An 18,386-nucleotide genomic window follows, 5' to 3' on the forward strand; every position below is an offset into this window, starting at 1 on the left:
ACTTTATGAAGAAAATTTAAATAACAATGATGTACAGATAATAATACTTAGTTGTATTTTGAACATTAAAATCATACTTAGCAAAAAAGTATTTTTAAAGTGCAAAACACTTGACACTATTTTTGAAAAATATATAGGCCATCATGTTTTCTATTTATTAAATTATTTATCCCAAGCATCCGATCACATGGGGACATACATGTCATAGCCACATAGAGATTTGGCAATTTTTTTTAGGATTTCATTCCTTTAGTGGAAAGATTTACTGATGTTTTGTAAGGTTGAACCTAAATGAAACCTAGCTCATATTTGCTCAGTCCAGCATTCAAGACCAAAGAATATTTACTGTTCCTTAACTAGGTTTTGAATTTTTGCCTTTTAAACCTATGCCTTATGTCTAATAATTCTATATTTTACTCTTAAAATAAAAATAATCAGCCATTAATCTTTGACCTTAATAAAGGTTTTTAAAGTTATTCTGTTTGAGTATCCATTTTAAGCATGACAATAAAAAGGAGAATGAAATTATTCCAGAAGACTTAGTCATAACCAAAGCAGAAACCAGAGATGATCACAAGGAAACATTTCTCAGAGGCTAATTTAATGGCATTACTAAAAGTGTGGGAATCCATTTACCACCTAGATGATTAGGAAAGGGGTTATTAGCTGAGCCATTGTCTGAAACCCACTGAATCACTGGTCCTTTTGAAAAATGACTGGTCTTTTTTTCTAAAGATGGGTTTTAAAATATAAGAGATGCCTCAAGCAGCAGAGCTGAAAGATAAATAGAACACAGACCTTGCATCGGTCTAGATATCTCTTCATGGGCAAAGGAGTGAGGTAAGATATCAAATCTTCACTTTCATAATATTAAGAACCAAGCTGAATTAACCCTACAGGATAGCCTACCAAGGTCACCCTAAGTGCTTGTGTAGGTCACTGATTTGAAGTGGGGCAAAGTTTTCACACCTAGAGGACAAGGCACAATATACTTCCATGGGTTGCCCTATAAATCAATATTGCAGTTTAATTTTATAAACTTTTTTCCTGAGTTAGAAAAATATTGACTCAATTCCTTATTTTTAATATATATTTAATGTTATTAGACTTTTCAATGAAAATTATTTGGTACTAAACTGCTTTTGTCAGATCTTTATGGTAGTATTTTTACTACTACATTAAATAGATATTAAAATTGTTTTCATAACAGGGACCCAGTTATGAGCACTCCCATGGTGGAAAGTACTCACTCCTTTCTATGTAGAACAGCACAAAGCATCAGGCCATCTTGTTTGTAACTGATTCAACTTCATCATATGCCACCAAATGAGTCATTTGGTCAAGCTGGATGGATGAGCAAACAATTTTGGTTTGTCTCTACTTTGAGAGAAAATAATAATTTATATTATAGATATTTATAACTATTTTACTTTAAATCTTAATATATAAGTAAATACTGTCAAATTCACACAACTACTCTCCTGATTGAATAATACCAATTAATTATCATGATTTTTATGTAGTCTTTTTAAAGCTAAATTTCACAATTTATTTTCCAGGTATTTCATCTAACAATGAAAACTATAATTCTTTTGGGGCTACTAGGAGCCACATTATCAGCCCCGGTAAGTGGTGATTTCATGGTACAACTGAAACCACTGTGTAAAACCTTTAACAGTTACTTCTTATACCATTTTTTTTTTTTTTTTTTTAGATTATCCCACAACGCCTTTTGTCTGCAAGCAACAGCAATGAGGTTAGTTCAGATACTTAAAATAAACTCCTCCTTTTTGTTTGTTTTTCAAAAACCCGGTGAGGAAGAGATAAAAGCCAAAAAATTCAAAACCTAGTTAGGGGCAGTAATGATTCTTTGGTTCTTCAGTGCTCTTATATCTAAATGCATTTTCAATGTTCATGTTTGTTTTTTATACCAGGTTATTTCTAGAATATTATTTTGCCTTGTTTGACTATAAATTCTTTAAGAGCAATGAAAATACCTTGTGTATCTTTTTGTTTTAATAGCACCTAAGACAGGCGTATATAGGCGGTTAAGAGCAGAAAATGACTAATGAAACCACTAGAATGGGCTAAAGTTGCACAATCTCATAGACAGCAGGGAAGAGGTAGTTAAATCCTAACCCCTAATCATTGCAATTTAGTATAAGCTTAGTGAGAAAACATATCACCTCTAACAGGAAACTAAGATTAGTCAACTCTGACTTGTACTGTTTGTAGTAAACATTGTTCTTAATAATTATTTTCATATTATTTTTCTTTTCTAGTTACTGCTGAATCTTAATAATGGTCAACTTCAGCCACTACAGCTTCAGGTACCTCTATCTCAACAATTATTTTAAGAATATTTTTCTACTGCTCATTTCTTAGTATGGCACTTTTTATGAGAACAAATGTTTTCTGATTCCATTTCTGAAATCTCAGTTTTTTAAAGTTATGAATTAGTCCCATATATTCTAATAACATTTGTTTGAATGCTAAAGTAAAAACTATAATCTGATTAGCATTTATTTATTGAGAACTTGGTACATGCCAGACATAGATTCTCACAGCTATGAGATAATTATATTATCTATTTTACAGAAAGTCATACTCAGCTAACTGGTTAAAATAAGAGAGAGAGATTCAAACTCAGTCTGGCAACTGCAGAAACTATACTCTTTATTGACCTCATTCTGCCCCATATTTCTCTTGATCATTGGGAATTTAGCACTGTTCATACTATTTGCATGGCTCATGATGTGCCAAGAGGCTATCTTTTTTTATAGTGCAACAATGAAAATATAGAAATTGTTTACTTGCTCAGGACTGATTTTCAACTGGTTCTGAAATGAAAAGCCTCATTTTTTCCCCTTTGTGTCCTTTCAGGGCCCATTTAATTCATGGATTCCTCCTTTCTCTGGGATTCTACAACAGCAGCAAGCTCAGATTCCGGGACTCTCCCCATTCTCTTTATCAACTCTAGACCAGGTTGCTAGGCTGTTCCCAAATCAGATCACTTTCCCAGGACAGGTCAGCTTTGCCCAGGGAAACCAGATGGGACAACTGGACCCCTCACAGCCTCAAACACCAGTGCAGACCCAACAGGGCCCTAATCATGTAAGTCGGGCCTCTTCCATCTTATTCTGGGGAGAGATAATGTGTGAGTGTGAAAATAAACATGAATCAGCTTTAAAGTAAGACAGGAGTTACTGAGCAAGAATTCTTCCCCACAACATGTGTCTACCATCATTAGAAGTTCCTGATGTTTGCTGATTTCTAACATGAAAAACACCATTTAAACCAGCTGTTGTGGGATAATAGCCACAAATCAAAAGGGTTAAAACATGTTTTGGAAAACATAATTAGGGATAAAAAAGGCAATTTGCATTAATGATAATGCATATAATAGATGACCTTTTGTTGTCACAGAAGTCTGCTAATATATAAATTTATATGACTAGGTCTAAGAAAATCAGCTCTGGAATTTTAAAAAGTCGAATAAAACTTTTTTTTTATGGTTCTTTTTTTGGCAGGTGATGCCCTCTGTGTTCTTTAAAATGCCTCAAGAGCAAGCACAGGTAAATAAATAGAATATCATCACTCCTATAGAGAGATGGCTACTAACACTTGCCATTGAATGAATGCTTTCTTTTACATTTGTAGCTTGACTCCTATAGTAGGGCTATAAAAACCCATGCAACGATATCACTGTCTGGATACCGCTATTGCTGGGCTGGCATCTGTTTCTTAATGTGGGGCTCACTCAATAACTCCTGAAGAGAGATGAGCTAAGGAGGGTCCTCAGGACTCCTGAGTTCCCAGGGCATCACCATGTTGGGAATAAAGGAGCCCCTAAGCGCTAGGTTATTCCTTTCTGCATCTAAAGTGCTGGCATTTGGGGACAACTCAGCAGAAAAACCATGGGCCGACTTTGCCCAACCCTAAATTTTGTTTCAGAGGAAGATGTATTAAATTGATAAAATATGATATAATGATATGTTGTAGAGATAAGACACTTGCCCACATTATATGACAATTACAAAGTTCTGGTCAAAATGTTTCCAGGTTCTTGTATATTTTAATTTTAACTCCATATTACAATCAAATGGTGGCGATTTCCATGAAATAGGAGAATCTTAAAAAGATGAAGGAGAAGTAGTAGGGTCATTAGAGTAATATGGAAAACTCTCTCAAGGGTAGGCTATTTTTATAATATCCTGGGTTCAAAGAAATAGGGATATAGATAAGTTATATTATTCACAGCAGAGTACTGAGCATTCATGAAAGTTTACACCATTTGACTATACTGTAATCATAATTATATAATTTTGTCCCACCCCATAACAAACCAAAAGTTACTTCTAGACATTATCTCATTGTATGCCATAGCATTTAGAGAGTTAGATACATGAGGTAGAATTAATTCATTTTAAAGATCAGGAAAATAGTCTTAATGAGATTAAAGTTCCAATCCTAATGAATCTGAACAGTTGAGTTGAAATGGAATTCTTCACCCTTCCTTTAACCACTAAAGCAGTGGTTCTCTGCCCTGGCTTTGAATTAGAATCTCTGGTAGTAATTTTGAAAATTACAAATACCTAGACCCTACCCATACCTAATGAATCAAAACCCCATGAGTAGATCACAACTATGATTAATCGCTAAAATGCTCCACAGGTGATTTTGATTCTTAGACAGGATTAAGAGCCACTGCACAAAATATATTTCTCAAACCACAGTTGTTGTTATTTTTAACTCTTATGTCTAATCTAGTCTTATTTAATTATATAAGGAAACAGAACAGCATATAACTCTTTGTATGTACTATGATCCCCATTTTTGATAAACATATGCATGTATAGACACACAGGCATAAGTGGAAGCCTGTACATGATCATGTGGATGGTGAAGTTGCAGGGGATTTTATTTGTTCCTTGTCTCTGGATTCTCAAAATATCCTAAAATGCACATGGATTGTTTTAATAAAATGTCAATCATTAAGGGAATATGATCTTGACATTATATTCACTGTGGTAGAACTGCTCATACCATGTCCTGCAGAATGATGATTCTCCAAAAAATAAGGGAAAAGCTACATAGGCTATCCTCTTCTTAGATCCTTGCAAAGTAATTTGATTATGAAGTCTAAAATTTGTATATAAAATCCAAGGTATGCTTTTATAAAAGCCTGCTATTTAGTTGAAAACACTACTTGCTAAATGTGTTTGACCAAGCAACCTTGAAACAAAGTCCAATCCAGTATCAATACAAGGTGCAATACAAGTTGTTCCTAAAGTTTTGGATGGGATACTTTTGTGTTCTTTTGTTCATAAAATTGCTAGATATAAATCAGCTTTAAAACAATATTGATATTAGAAGATTTTTTTTAAAGACCTATGCTAATTCAAAGGAAGCTCTTAAATGCATTTCTGTTTACAAATAGATGCTTCAATACTATCCAGTTTATATGCTCCTACCTTGGGAACAACCTCAGCAAACAGTCACAGAGTCACCTCCTCAAACAGGACAGCAGCAATTTGAGGAGCAGGTATGGAAAGTGTTTGATTTTAATCTGACTAGTTCCATCCAAGAAAAGACAGGATAAGGTAAATTTTCAAGTAAAATAATATCTAAGTATATTTAGTGCAAACACTCAACAACTTGAAATGGTGATCATGAAAGAATATAGTGCTTCTCCTAATGTGTCACTAATTTCAAAATGTTCTAAGGCTGGATTTTAAAAGAACGAAATCAGTGAGTGGACTTAATAAAATCTGAGGCCAAAAGCTAAATCATCTTGGAAAATAAAGTTTTCTAACTTTAAAAAAATCTGCCAGCATCCCTCTTGTCTTATATATATATGGTTATCATTTAAAATAAAAATAAAAATAGCTAGTATAATAAAAGCTACCTATGATCACCAGATCTTTAGATACAATGAGATAACATTACATTAAGTTCTGTGGGCCTCTAATAAATTTTTAGAATTCTAATGTAAATTCAGGTGGCCCTTAATAACTAGATTTATTTTAGTTAGACTGGAAAAAAAAAATAATAGTTTATCACCACTCTAAAACTTGCCAAACCAAATTAGAGAAAACTGAAAATTATGCTTTAAATGACTGACAATAATAATTCCAATTATCATGGTAAACTAGAAGAAAAAGTTTTCACCTAGAAATCATAAGATGTTAAAAGGATGCTTAGTAATTTATCAACAATTTTTACCACCTACAACATATGAACATTCAAAACAGCATTTAGTACAAAATGAAAATATATATAATTTTATGTAATCACTTATCACAAAATTATGACAAAAATCATCAGAATCTAATGTCTTTTTTCAAAATCTGACAGATGCCATTCTATACTCAATTTGGATATATCCCACAACAAGTCGAACCTGTAAGTAAATGCATACCATTCCATGTCAAAAAACAAAACAAACAAACAAAAAAATCCTAACTTTTGAAACGACTTGCTTCAGAACTTATTAAATCTATCAGTGCCCTTCAACCAAAAACCAGTGGGAACGCATCCCTAGTTGAACAAGGTTGGATTTATCTACTCATTACAATAAGGGCGGACACACAATGGGGAACTGTGGGGTGTCTTTAACAAAAAGGTATTGAAATGACTTCATATAGGATTTGGGGTTGTGTCAGGTGATTTTGGGTAGAGTTCAAAGAGTGATGGTTCACCCCAATTCTATAACTAGGTAACAATGACTCTTACCTCAAAGGCAGGAACAATGGAGGGAGGCAAAGGTGCATAACTGGTAAAGAAGCAAGTTACTCAGATTAGCCAGGATGTGAGGACGCCCGGTGGCTTCACGGCTCACACTGCGATCTTGCTTTAGACAAGGTTACAAAGTGGTCTCGTTCTTGCCACACTTCATGGCGTTCAGAGGCGAACTTATCTGATGCTGGTGCTCTGTAAGATCGTCAATATTCAACAGAACACCACGGCCGAGCAGAGAACGGCAGGCAAGGAGCTCCTGAGAACGTACGCAGAGCTACTGTCGGGCCATTTTCCCTGGGCCAGGAGCTGCTTTTATTCCGATTATTTTTGTTTATAAGAAACTAATTTAAGAAGTTGGGAAGTGTTTAACTGCCTTGAATGAAAAGCAACATATTTTAGAGATTAATAATGTAGACTCTTATAAACTTTCCAATTTTTCAGGTGCTCCCAGGAGGACAGCAGCAGCTAGCCTTTGACGCCTTCGTAGGCACAGCTCCTGAAACTGCGGCCATGGTACGATCCCTTCCCATTCTTCCCTGGCTACCAGGAGTCAGCAGCTGACAACCTACACATTCCTGCATATTGTTCATGTCAATGAAAACTTTATTATTATTATTATTCCATCAGCAATTATTACATCTTTGGCCAGTCAAGATTCAATTTACTCAGTTCATCCAATATCTACAGAGGGACACTACATGTCAAATACTCTCCTAGGTACACTCATTTAAAATTCAGTATTAAAAGGCATCCAGGTTTGCATAGTCTTTCTAAAAGACAGATTATCACCTAGAAAATATTAAAGGCATTTACTTCTTAAATGAATTCCTTGCCTTGCATCTCAATTCTGTTGCTTTGCATTCTTCCCAATTTGACTTTGTACTTGAACCTGAAACCACCTTGTTTTCTTTCTCATTCTCTATAGCCAGCAGGAGGAGCGATACCACATTTACCCAAAAAAATGATAAACTTTAGGCACGCCAGTGGAGGAGTTTTCAATCCAACTTCACAAAAACCCAGCACAACAAACGCTTTTGCTTCTGCTATAGACCCAACTATTACCCCGGAGCTCATGGAAGAGAAGGTAGAGTCATCAAAGATTCACTTTATGTAAGAAATCGTTGTCTAGCAGAAAACATAAAGTTAGTGCTTAATTTATAGGACTTTGTTATGAAAAAAATGGGTTAATAATACAGTAGCATATATGGTCTTGACCTTGAATGAGGACATCTATAATTACTTACTGATAACTAATCAGAATATAATCTAATTTAGATTTATAAGAACTTTTTATGAATGTCTCTTTTTTCACTAGGCCAAGACTGGTAGCCTAAAGGAACCATAAGACATTGTTCTGTCATGCAGAGTTTTAGGTAGGTATTTGCCAAGGGGCCTGCATAAGTGCCATGACATATCCTCAATTAAAAGGGGAAAAAATATCTGTCAGGAGGACAGATGAAGAGGTCTCTCCACACACAAAGTTAGTGCTTATATATTCCTACAAAGCTAAAAATAGCTGTGGGACTTTAGCAAAATTTATAAATCAAAATCAGTTTTTGAGAATTATGTCTGTCTATACCATAAACTTGGTATAAGCTCTGAAAACACAAAGAGTAAATATACCAGGTCCATAGAAAAATTATTCTAGGCACTATTTATAAATTCAATTCTCCTAAATCAGCACTTCACTTTGCAAGCTACAAGTGGTAATATCAACCGATCTATATTAGGTTGGAATGAAATAAAGTCTCAAAGTGATAAAAATAAATTGCACAATCACCTGGAAATTTTAAATACTATGGTTTTTATATCAAATATAACCTTAATTAACTACTGGTCCTAATGAACTTGGTTGGCTGTGAGGCTAGTAGGTGTTTGATAGAAAGACAGCCTGGCATGGTACCAAGAAGTAAAAAATAGGCACTAAAAAGCAAACACTTAGGCCTAAAGGGAAAACTAAAAGGCAAGGTTTTTTGAAATCTCCTCCCTGCACCCAGCCGGGTGTGGCTCAGCAATTGAGCGTCGACCTAGGATCCAGGAGATCGCGGTTCGATTCCTGGTCAGAGCACATGCCCGGGTTGAGGGCTCCATCCCCAGTCGGGGGCGTGCAGGAGGCAGCTGATCAATGACTCTCATCATTGATGTTTCTCTCTCTCTCTCCCTCTCCTTTCCTCTCTCTGAGATCAATAAAGATTTTTTTTTTTTTTAAATCTCCTCCCTGCTGCCTATAAGTCTCTTCTGATTCCTCCTTCTATAAAAATGAATACTCAGCATTCTTCACATGAAAAAAAAGTACAAAAATACAACCAGGAATGAATAATGTTAGCACTTTTTTAGAAGAATCTCTTTTGTAATGTAACATTTTGTACAATGCAAGTTAATTTATTTAATCAGAAATATTAAAGGGATTTTAGCATAGTATGACCTTCACTCTACATGGCATTAATGCCAGAAAAAGTAAAGTTTTCCATTTCTTTATTAAGCAATTTAGAAAATATTTAGGAAATTTTACACAGAACAGTCTAATGATACTAAATTGTTTTTCTATCTTATTTTTCAGAGAAAAAGACATGGCAATGCCTCGGATCTGATTTTAGGCTATTTGCTTCCTTACTGCTAATATTTGTTCTTTGAAATATACAGCATATCTTTGCTTTCCTTCTGAATTTCTTTTTAGTTCTAGTTTTTCACTGTTTAAATAAGTTGTAGAAAAATAATACCATTATTTAATAAGTCCTGTCTTTACAAAATTATATTTCTTTTCAAATATCCTATCATTGCATAATCTGTAAAGTAGCAATGAGAATAAAGTGAATATCACTGAACCAACTGAATAATTGAATTAATAAAGGATGGCTCTGGAAAATGGTGTAACGGATGAGAATAAAAATATACTGTCATTAGATTTCTGAATGCGGTGAGTGGGACGATGAACGAAAGTATATGCCTAATTTTGGCATATCTCATTATTTCCCCCAGGCCCATTCTCTAGACTCCTTTGGATGTACTCTCCAGTAAAATAAATTTTTTTGTGTGGCAATATCATGAAGTACATGCTCCCAGTATGTCACAGCTACAGAGGGAGAGATGGCTGTCCTCACCCAAAAGGACAGATTCCCCAGGAGGATTGATGCTGGTTTGGGGAGGCAGTATCTTTACATAATAGAGCACAGATTTTAGATTCACTAGCTCTGGCCTTCAATCTGCTTTTGAACCTTCAGCAAGTCACTTATCTTGTCTGAGTCTCAGTTTTCTCGGGTGCAAAACAGAGAAACCATACCTACCATTTAGAATTTCTAGGACTGCATGAAAAAACACCTGTAAGAACCTGACACATACAAAATACACAGAAAATGTTAAATTTTCTCTTTTCAGTTATAACTATGGAAGCACTTTTTACTTATTCTCTCAGCTCTGGACCTTTAGCTGAAATTCTGAAAAAACAGAAAAATTGACTTTCAATATACTTTACACAATTGTATATAGATGTATATTGATGTGAGTGTATGTATAAGAAAAGAAAAATGAGTGCATGAATAAATGAACAAGTAGGTATTAGGTGGCTTAAAATAAATTTGCTTAGTATACTAGGCTTTAAAGTTTATCTTAATTCATAGAATCATACCTTTTCCAACAGTGGAATTTGCTACTTACCAGTGAAAGAGTAACTTACTAATCACCTATTCTACCTTTACCTTATGCTCGATCTTTTGCCCCTAAATTGGTGAGTTGAATGAATATAATTCTGGGTAATTAACTGACTTCTTAATATTGGACATGACATAGGCAGTTAAACACCAAGAAATCTGATAAATCACAAGTGTTCAGTGTTTAGGACCATTATGTCTAAAAATGACAAGAGTTCACAAGTCATTGAAAAAAAATTACAGGAAGTAACCAATACTGAGTGTTTAGAATACATTGTAGAACACAAGTGTCCAACTTTTCTTGTTAAGGAGAAGGAGACAGTGGGTGGTCAGAGACTAAGGATGAGAGAAGAGACAGCAGAGCCAGCCATTCTGTTCCGGGCCACAGTGAAGAGAAGCAGAACTCAGGGAAAACTGCAAAACTCTAAGCATCAGCTATAAGCAAGTCAAGAAAGTTTGGCAATATTAGGGGTAATAATAAATACTTTCAAAAGCATAGGGATTATATAAACATAATATTAACATATAAAACCATAAAATGGATAAGTACAACCTAAAAATACCATTAAACATTAAAAAGTTACTTCAAAAATAAATATTCTGATAAAATATTAATATTTAACTAAGCATGCTACATGTATTTCTTTATTCCAGGCAATACTAACAGGACCTTATGATTCTGGATAGTTTTAACAGCTTTAATTTAGTGACAGCTTCAAAATAAATCCCCTAGTCTCTGTTCAGGATCCAATTTATTTCAGGAAGATGTTAAGTCTTAAGATATTCTTGAGCAAAAGCTGTGTTTGAAAACTGAATGCTATAATTACTATCAATGAAATAACCTATATTTTCAAAATATTTTATAAAAGAGCTTTAAATTATTTTTTGTTACTAAGGTTAAGAAGGCAAGAGTGTACAGTTTGTGAAAATCCCACCAGAGTACCTACAAAGAACTAAGTTTTGTTAGTTTTAACCCTGGCATCCCAATCTTCCCATCCCAGGCCCATGAAAGAAAGGTGAAGCTTTAATCAGCCTGAAAATACAAAGGAACCCCACGGTCTGGGAAAACATATTTGCCAAGGATGTATCTGATCAGGGGCTAATTTCCAAAGTGTACAAAGAACTCATATTACTCAGCAAGAGGCAGACAAACAACCCAGTTAAGAAATGGGCAAAGGACCTGAATAGACACTTCTCCAAAGAGGACATTCAGATGGCCAAGAGACATATGAGAAAATGCTCAATGTCGCTAATCATCAGAGATGCAAATTAAACCCACAATGAGGAATCACTTCACACCTGTCAGAATGGCTCCATCAACAAATCAACAAACGACTTGTGCTGGCGAGGGTGTGGGGAAAGGGGACCCTAGTGCACTGCTGGTGGGGATGCAGACTGGGGCAGCCACTATGGAAAACAGTATGGAGGTTCCTCAAAACATTAAAGATGGAACTGCCTTATGATCTAGTGATTCCACTTCTAGGAATATACCCTAAGAATCCTGAAACACTAATCACAAAGAATATATGCACCCCTATATTCATAGCAGTGCAGTTTACAATAGCTAAGATCTGGAAACAGCCCAAGTGCCCAGCAGTAGGTGAGCAGATATAAAAGCTGTGGGACATTCACACCATGGAATACTACACAGCTGTAAAGAAGAAGGATCTCGTACCCTTTGGGACAGTGTGGATGGACCTGGAGAAAATTATGCTAAGTGAAATAAGCCAGGCAGAGAAAGACAAACATCATATGATCTCACTTATATGTGGAATCTAAAGAACTTAATAAATAGATTGACAGAATAGATTCAATGACATGGAAGCATAGATCAGACTGTCAAATCTCAGAGGGAAAGGGGGGTGGGTGGAGGGGGAGAGATTAACCAAAGAATTTATATGCATATGTGCATAACCCATGGACACAGACAATGGTGTGGTGAGGGACTGGGGAGGAGGGGGGGTAAAATAGGTCAAGGGGGAGAAAAAAGGACATCTGTAAGATTTTGAACAATAAAAAATAAAAATAAAGAGAAAGAGAGAGGGAAAAAAAGGAGTTTCATTTTGAACCGGTTTAACCAGAAAAATTTTATGTAGAATAATTTCTCTGAAATCAGTTTTGCTTAGATCTGGCAATCCACAATACAGGGGTGGGCAAAAGTTGTGAGAACACAAAACAGAGAGTTTATTCTTGTATTATTATTTATTAATTAATTATTGTATTATCTATTATTATATTAACCTACTTTTGCCCACCCTTGTATAGCATCAAAACTTTTCCTCCCAACCTTCTCCATGGGATGCTTCCTATCTAAACGGATTCTAAGAGCATTAGTTCAAGACTGAAATATAGAATCCGTGTATGACTTCACCTCCAACATTACATCCATATGCCATCTATTACCATAGTCTAGTAGTACTTTTAAGTGCATAGACTTTGTGTGCAATTTGATGTGTGTGTGTGTGTGTGTATACCTATATATTTAATATGCTGGAGGATCACATTGATCTTGTGAAGGTTTTTGCTTTTACTTATTCCTATATTCCTATATTTATTTCACTTTTGTCCTTGGTGCTAAGGCAAAACTCAGTCCTAACAACATGGTCTTTACCTATGAGGTTGCCTTCTAGCCTGTGGTGTTTATCAAACTTTTCTAAGTTGGTGGGACTCTAATTCCTACTCAGTCTCCACAGCAATAGGAGGTTGCTGAAATATCTACTCTGCTATTTCAACTTTCCAGCTATTGTTTTCCTTGGGATTCCTGATATTTTGCTTTGCATATGCATATTTCAGGGATCAGCCAAGGATTTGGGAAGAGTTTATGCACAGATTTTGAGGCTCTCACCTCAGAGTTACCCTACATTAATGGACATTCCACCTCTGGCATCCCCAAAACCCCTCCTCTGATGTCTCAGGAACTGTTACTTTCTTATTGAAGTCTAGTTGCCCCCACACCCTGCAGATGGGGAGGGCCTAGAAAAGTGCTATAGCCCTGGCCAGTTTGGCTCAGTGGTCAGAGCGACAGCCCATGGACTGAAGGGTCATGGGTTTGATTCCGGTCAAGGCCACGGACCTCAGCTGCAAGCTCCATATCCGGCCCCAGTCAGGGTGCCTGAGAGAGGCAACCAATCAATGTGTCTCTCACATCAATGTTCCCCTCTGTCTCTCTCTCACTTTCTCCCTCCTCCTGTCCCTCCCTCCCTTCTACTCTGAAAAGCAATGGAAGAAATATCCTTGGCTGAGGATTTTTTTTTAATGTTATATGAATGTAGATTTCACCTTTATTGCAAGAGTCTAATTCCCTTAGGTTTCTACCTGCTTTTGGTCATTCTCTAGTGTCTCTCAACTGTGGATTATTCTTCTACATTACATCCAGAGCTTAACTGTTAATAGCAGGTTGAGTTCCATATAAACTTTTCTACCCCTAACAGAAGCTGATGTCTATATTCTGAAGATTTTCTCATAAGTGTCCTTTGAATCATTTTACCTTTATCTTCACTCTCTCTCCTGAAGACCATGCTCATCTCTTATGAGGATTAATATATAACCACCTCCCTATTTGTTCCCCCTGAAAGAGTGTTAATCCCCTGCTTAAAACCATGTAACACTTTCCCACTGGTTTCTGCTTAAACTCCAAACTCCTTTATAGGACTTACAAGGTCCCTATTACTTGGTCCTGCTGATACATTTGTCATAAACCCCTTGATCATTACATTCCAGTCAAGGTAAACTCCTTTATCCTTCATAGAATATGCCATGAGCTCCTGATACCTCAAATTTCACACTCTGTTCCCTCTGCCTAGAACATTACTGTTCTGCTCTCCGTTTGACTAATATCATATCACTTCTTAGGTCTTTCTTTTTCTAGTACACTTTCTCATAGCCCATTTATATTAGGCTGGGGTAGTTGTTCTGTATTTCTACAGTACCCATGCTCCCTTATCATTTCACTTACAAATTCTATTATTACTTTTGTTTATTTCATCTAATAAGCTGTAAACTCTAGAAAATCATGGATAATGTCTTCTCTGATCAGTATTATACAGTGACTTGCATAGTACTTTATTTCTAATGAAAGCACAATAAATGCTTAATATAATAATAATTAATGAGTAAAACCTGCTTCAAATACAACCTGATTCTATCCATCAGTAATTTCATAACTTAAATAGCAAGGTCCAACAGCAGAGCAACTCTGTTTATTAGTTCTCCCCAAATCATAATTCATAAAAATGCTACCAATAGGCTTTGAATGTCAAAGCAAACTCTATTTAAAATTGTATACATTTTATATATCTTAAAAACAAACAATTTTAAATATTTGATTTCTAAGATGTCCAATTATTATAAAAATATTTTTGTGGCTGGTCCAAAACTTCCCTTATCCAAATCAAAATGTATTATCTTTTTAAATATATACTCATTATTTCAAGTATATAAAATTCAAAGACTATCTTTGTTTAATGTAGTGTAGCCTTTTGTCCAAATGGGTTGGTATGTAACCTTTTTTAAAATACAAAGTTTTCAAAATAACAGATAGCATAACTATTTTAAATCTCTACAGCCCCTTTATGATTCACTAAGTGGATCTTTCCCTAATTCATTTTATGTTATTGTGCTGTGGTTAGAAACTAACTAATTCTGCATTCCAGTTACATAGTTTACTAGATTTATGATCTTAGATAACTTTCTAAGCCAAATTTTGATCATCTGTAAAATAGAGACAGCTACATAGCTTATCCCATAGGGCTATTGTGAGTACATATAATGTATTTCATGTAAAGCATTTGTCAGCTTCTAGCCCATAAGCATTTTGACAATGTTACTTGAAATAATGTAAAGCTAATAGAACATTTTCAAAGTGGATCCAGAGACATAGAAACTTGGAACAAACTGAGGGATCTCAGAGGGAAAGCAGGGAGGGGGTGTGGGTGGGGAGAAATTAATCAGGGAACTTGTATGTTTTTGGGCATGAACCATGGACATGGACATTGGTGTGGGGAGGGCCTGGGGGTGGGATGGATGTGGGGTGGAGGGGATCAGTGGGGTTAAAAGGAGGACATCTGTAATGGTCTCAACAATAAAGATAAAGTCAATAAAAAATAATAAAAGAAAAAGAACATTTTCTAATTATGTGGATCCTTTAGGATTTAGTACAATTGGAATCTTTATTAAATACTTCGAAGGAGACCAAGAACATGAAGATCAGATGTATAAATGAAGAAGACCCACAATTCAAGTTTAAGGCCTTTGATTGTCACACACTGTCATGTAGAAAACATTTTTATACAATTATTAACGCTATGAGGCAAACAAGGAACAATGTTGTTATTGTTATCTTAATGCTCAGTGGGCATTTATAAAAAGTTTAGAGATTCACCCAAGTTAAGTAAGTGGAGGGGTATGATTCAGATCCTGGATACATGACTTTTCAGGCCACTGTCTTAGCCTCGGCCTGAGGAGCCGACATCAGGGGAAACCATCTACTCAGGAGGAACTACAGCAAGTGTCGAAAAAGCTCTGGGTAACACAGACTGGGTAGCAGCTCTGCAAACAATGTTTTATATCAAAATACTAGGTTCTATTCAAACATACTAGAAAAAAATGTGAAATGCATAGGAGGAGGTCATGAATATTTTAAGGTTTTTGTATTTACCATTTTTAGTTGAAATTTGAAAAAAGAAAAAATATATTTTGCAGAGGGAAAGGGGAGTTTTGAAATGGGCTACATAAGCTATTTGTAATATATATGAAATATGACAATTTCCATCAGTTGAGTCATATAAAAAGTATCAAATTATTAATAGAATTTGCTATAAAATTTAAATTATAAAAAAATTATGTCTCATGAGTGTGGGAACAGTTGTTAAACAGGGTTTCTCAACTGTTGGCCTTTGGGCTTTAAGATATAGTATAGCTGATACAGGAACCAGGAAATACCCAAAGAAATTTTGAAGTTTTTTAACTCAATAGGTATTTATTAAACACATACTTGGTGTCAGTGTAAGCCAGTCCCATTCTAGGAAACACTACAGTGGACATGGGGCTATCTGCCCATGACTCAGGCACTTGCTGGCGCTGACTCTTGGCATGAGAACTCTTTGACCACTTTTCCTTTTAACAGCAGGCGGTCAAGTGGGCCTGTGCCGTGGAGACTGGAGAATTGACAACCACTCAGATTCTACAATGTGGCTGCATAGATTCCAATTCTTTCACAGGAATCCGGTCACTAAGGTCACTTCTAGTTGAGTATATAACATTGACACAGGCTTTAAAGAGAATTCTGAGACTTGCCTGTATCCATTCTCCTAGAGGAAAAATGTCACAGACTTTTTTAAATAAAAATTCCTCTTTAGTATTGACATATATGCAAATCTATTACAGTTTAGATTATATTTCATGGTTTTCAATTCTCTCTCTCTCTCTCTCACACACACACACACACACACACAGAATGCCTAAAGAATGTGTATGTACTGAATTTTTACAAACTTCGTCAGCCACAAAGTGTGAAACAAGGTATTTCTGCTCACTTATTGAAGTAATGTCTGTTAATCCACTGCTAAGGCTTCCCATATGTGGTTTAAAATGTGTTTTTTCCTACCACTAATTCTAATCCTTTTGTGAGAATAGGCATGCGGGTGGGGGTTTTTTCCCACTAATTGTTAAACCTGTTCTGGTAGGTAGTCTCATCCCTACTTACCACCTAGTCTGAGAGTCTTATAAAAAGGGTACAGAGAGGTCATCTAACAAAATCCACTGGCTGCACAAAAATTTCCTCAACTATACTTCAGCCTGTGGTCACTCAACCTTCCCTTAAATATCTGCAGAGATAGGTATTTTTAACTTTTAAAAAGTTTTTCCTTAAAAATTTTTAATATCTTGATATACTAATTTTTACTCCTGCACCCCCAAATGTAAACCCAAGCCCTCTTTCACATGATAGTCTGTCTGGCTTCTGAAGGCCACTCACAACCTCTTTCAGGGCCAAACATCCTCTTCCTTGGCTCTACCCTTGCACTCTGAAGGATAACCATGAGCTGAAGCCTTCACAGAAGGGATTTCTGTGTATTAGATTCTAGCCACATGAAGTAAGATTAACACAGGAAAGTAACACCAGCTGAGTTCAGTCAGAATTGCAGTTTGGTAAGAGACTGGTGGTGGGCTGTGTGGAGGGTGAAGTTAAACACTAACCAGAAAGAATGATTCCTCTTTCCTGATACTGCTTGGTTTCAAAATTCCCCTCTGTATATTTCGATTTAACTAACATATTAAGTCAACTATATGGTTCCAATTACTATGCAAGGTGCTTTCATATACCTTTATATTAGTTGAGGAACCTAATTATCTCAGGAACCCTGAGCATATGTGGCAGGAAGAGGTCTGATTTACTCAAAGCTTCAGCACTGATGCTGATAAGACCATCATTTATGAAGTCAGACGCTATGATGTGTGTTTTTATACATTTCCTTTCACTTAATTCCCAATTCCAGAGATAATTATCTTTATCTTCACTTTAAAGATAAGAAAACTGGAACTCAGAGTCCAACTTGCCTACTTACAGCTAATAAAGAAGATCTAAAAATCTAAATACGGATTTATCAAATCTAGAGCTCTTCCTTTCAGTTAGCTTGGAGGTATCCGAGGCTGACATCTTCATTACCCCTACTGCTTCATAATAGGCAGACTTCAGTAACAGGATAACCACAGCTTTATGCAACCTGCTGGCTTAATCAGGACTACCTGTGGGTCAACACAAACAGAAACCAAAGAAGAGGAAAGCGAAAAGTTCTCATTCAAAAGACAAGTACTAATATGATATCATCTTGCTTATATGTGAAATCTGAAAAAACGAACTCATAGAAATGGAGAGTAGACTGGTGATTGCCAGGGGCTAGGGAGTGGGGGTAAGGGGTGACTGTGGTCAAAGGATACAAACTTCCAGTTACAAAATGAGTGAGTTCTGGGGACCTAATGTACAGCACTGTGATGATAGTC

At 35.8% G+C, this 18,386-nt stretch overlaps 1 protein-coding gene across 1 annotated transcript; it reads left to right on the top strand.

Annotated features, from left to right (window-relative positions):
• Positions 1 to 1,574: 1,574 nt before the first annotated feature.
• ODAM (odontogenic, ameloblast associated) lies at positions 1,575 to 8,086 on the top strand (the record flags this gene model as incomplete). Its single annotated transcript, XM_081149726.1, has 10 exons — positions 1,575 to 1,625; positions 1,715 to 1,756; positions 2,283 to 2,330; positions 2,884 to 3,114; positions 3,531 to 3,575; positions 5,441 to 5,545; positions 6,358 to 6,405; positions 7,183 to 7,254; positions 7,667 to 7,825; positions 8,057 to 8,086. 10 exons carry the CDS (start codon positions 1,575 to 1,577, stop codon positions 8,084 to 8,086), a joined length of 831 nt encoding a protein of 276 aa, XP_081005852.1.
• Between the last annotated feature and the right edge of the window lie 10,300 nt (positions 8,087 to 18,386).

This window comes from Miniopterus schreibersii (assembly GCF_964146895.1).
Source record: "Miniopterus schreibersii genome assembly, chromosome: 1".
NCBI lineage: Eukaryota > Metazoa > Chordata > Mammalia > Chiroptera > Miniopteridae > Miniopterus > Miniopterus schreibersii.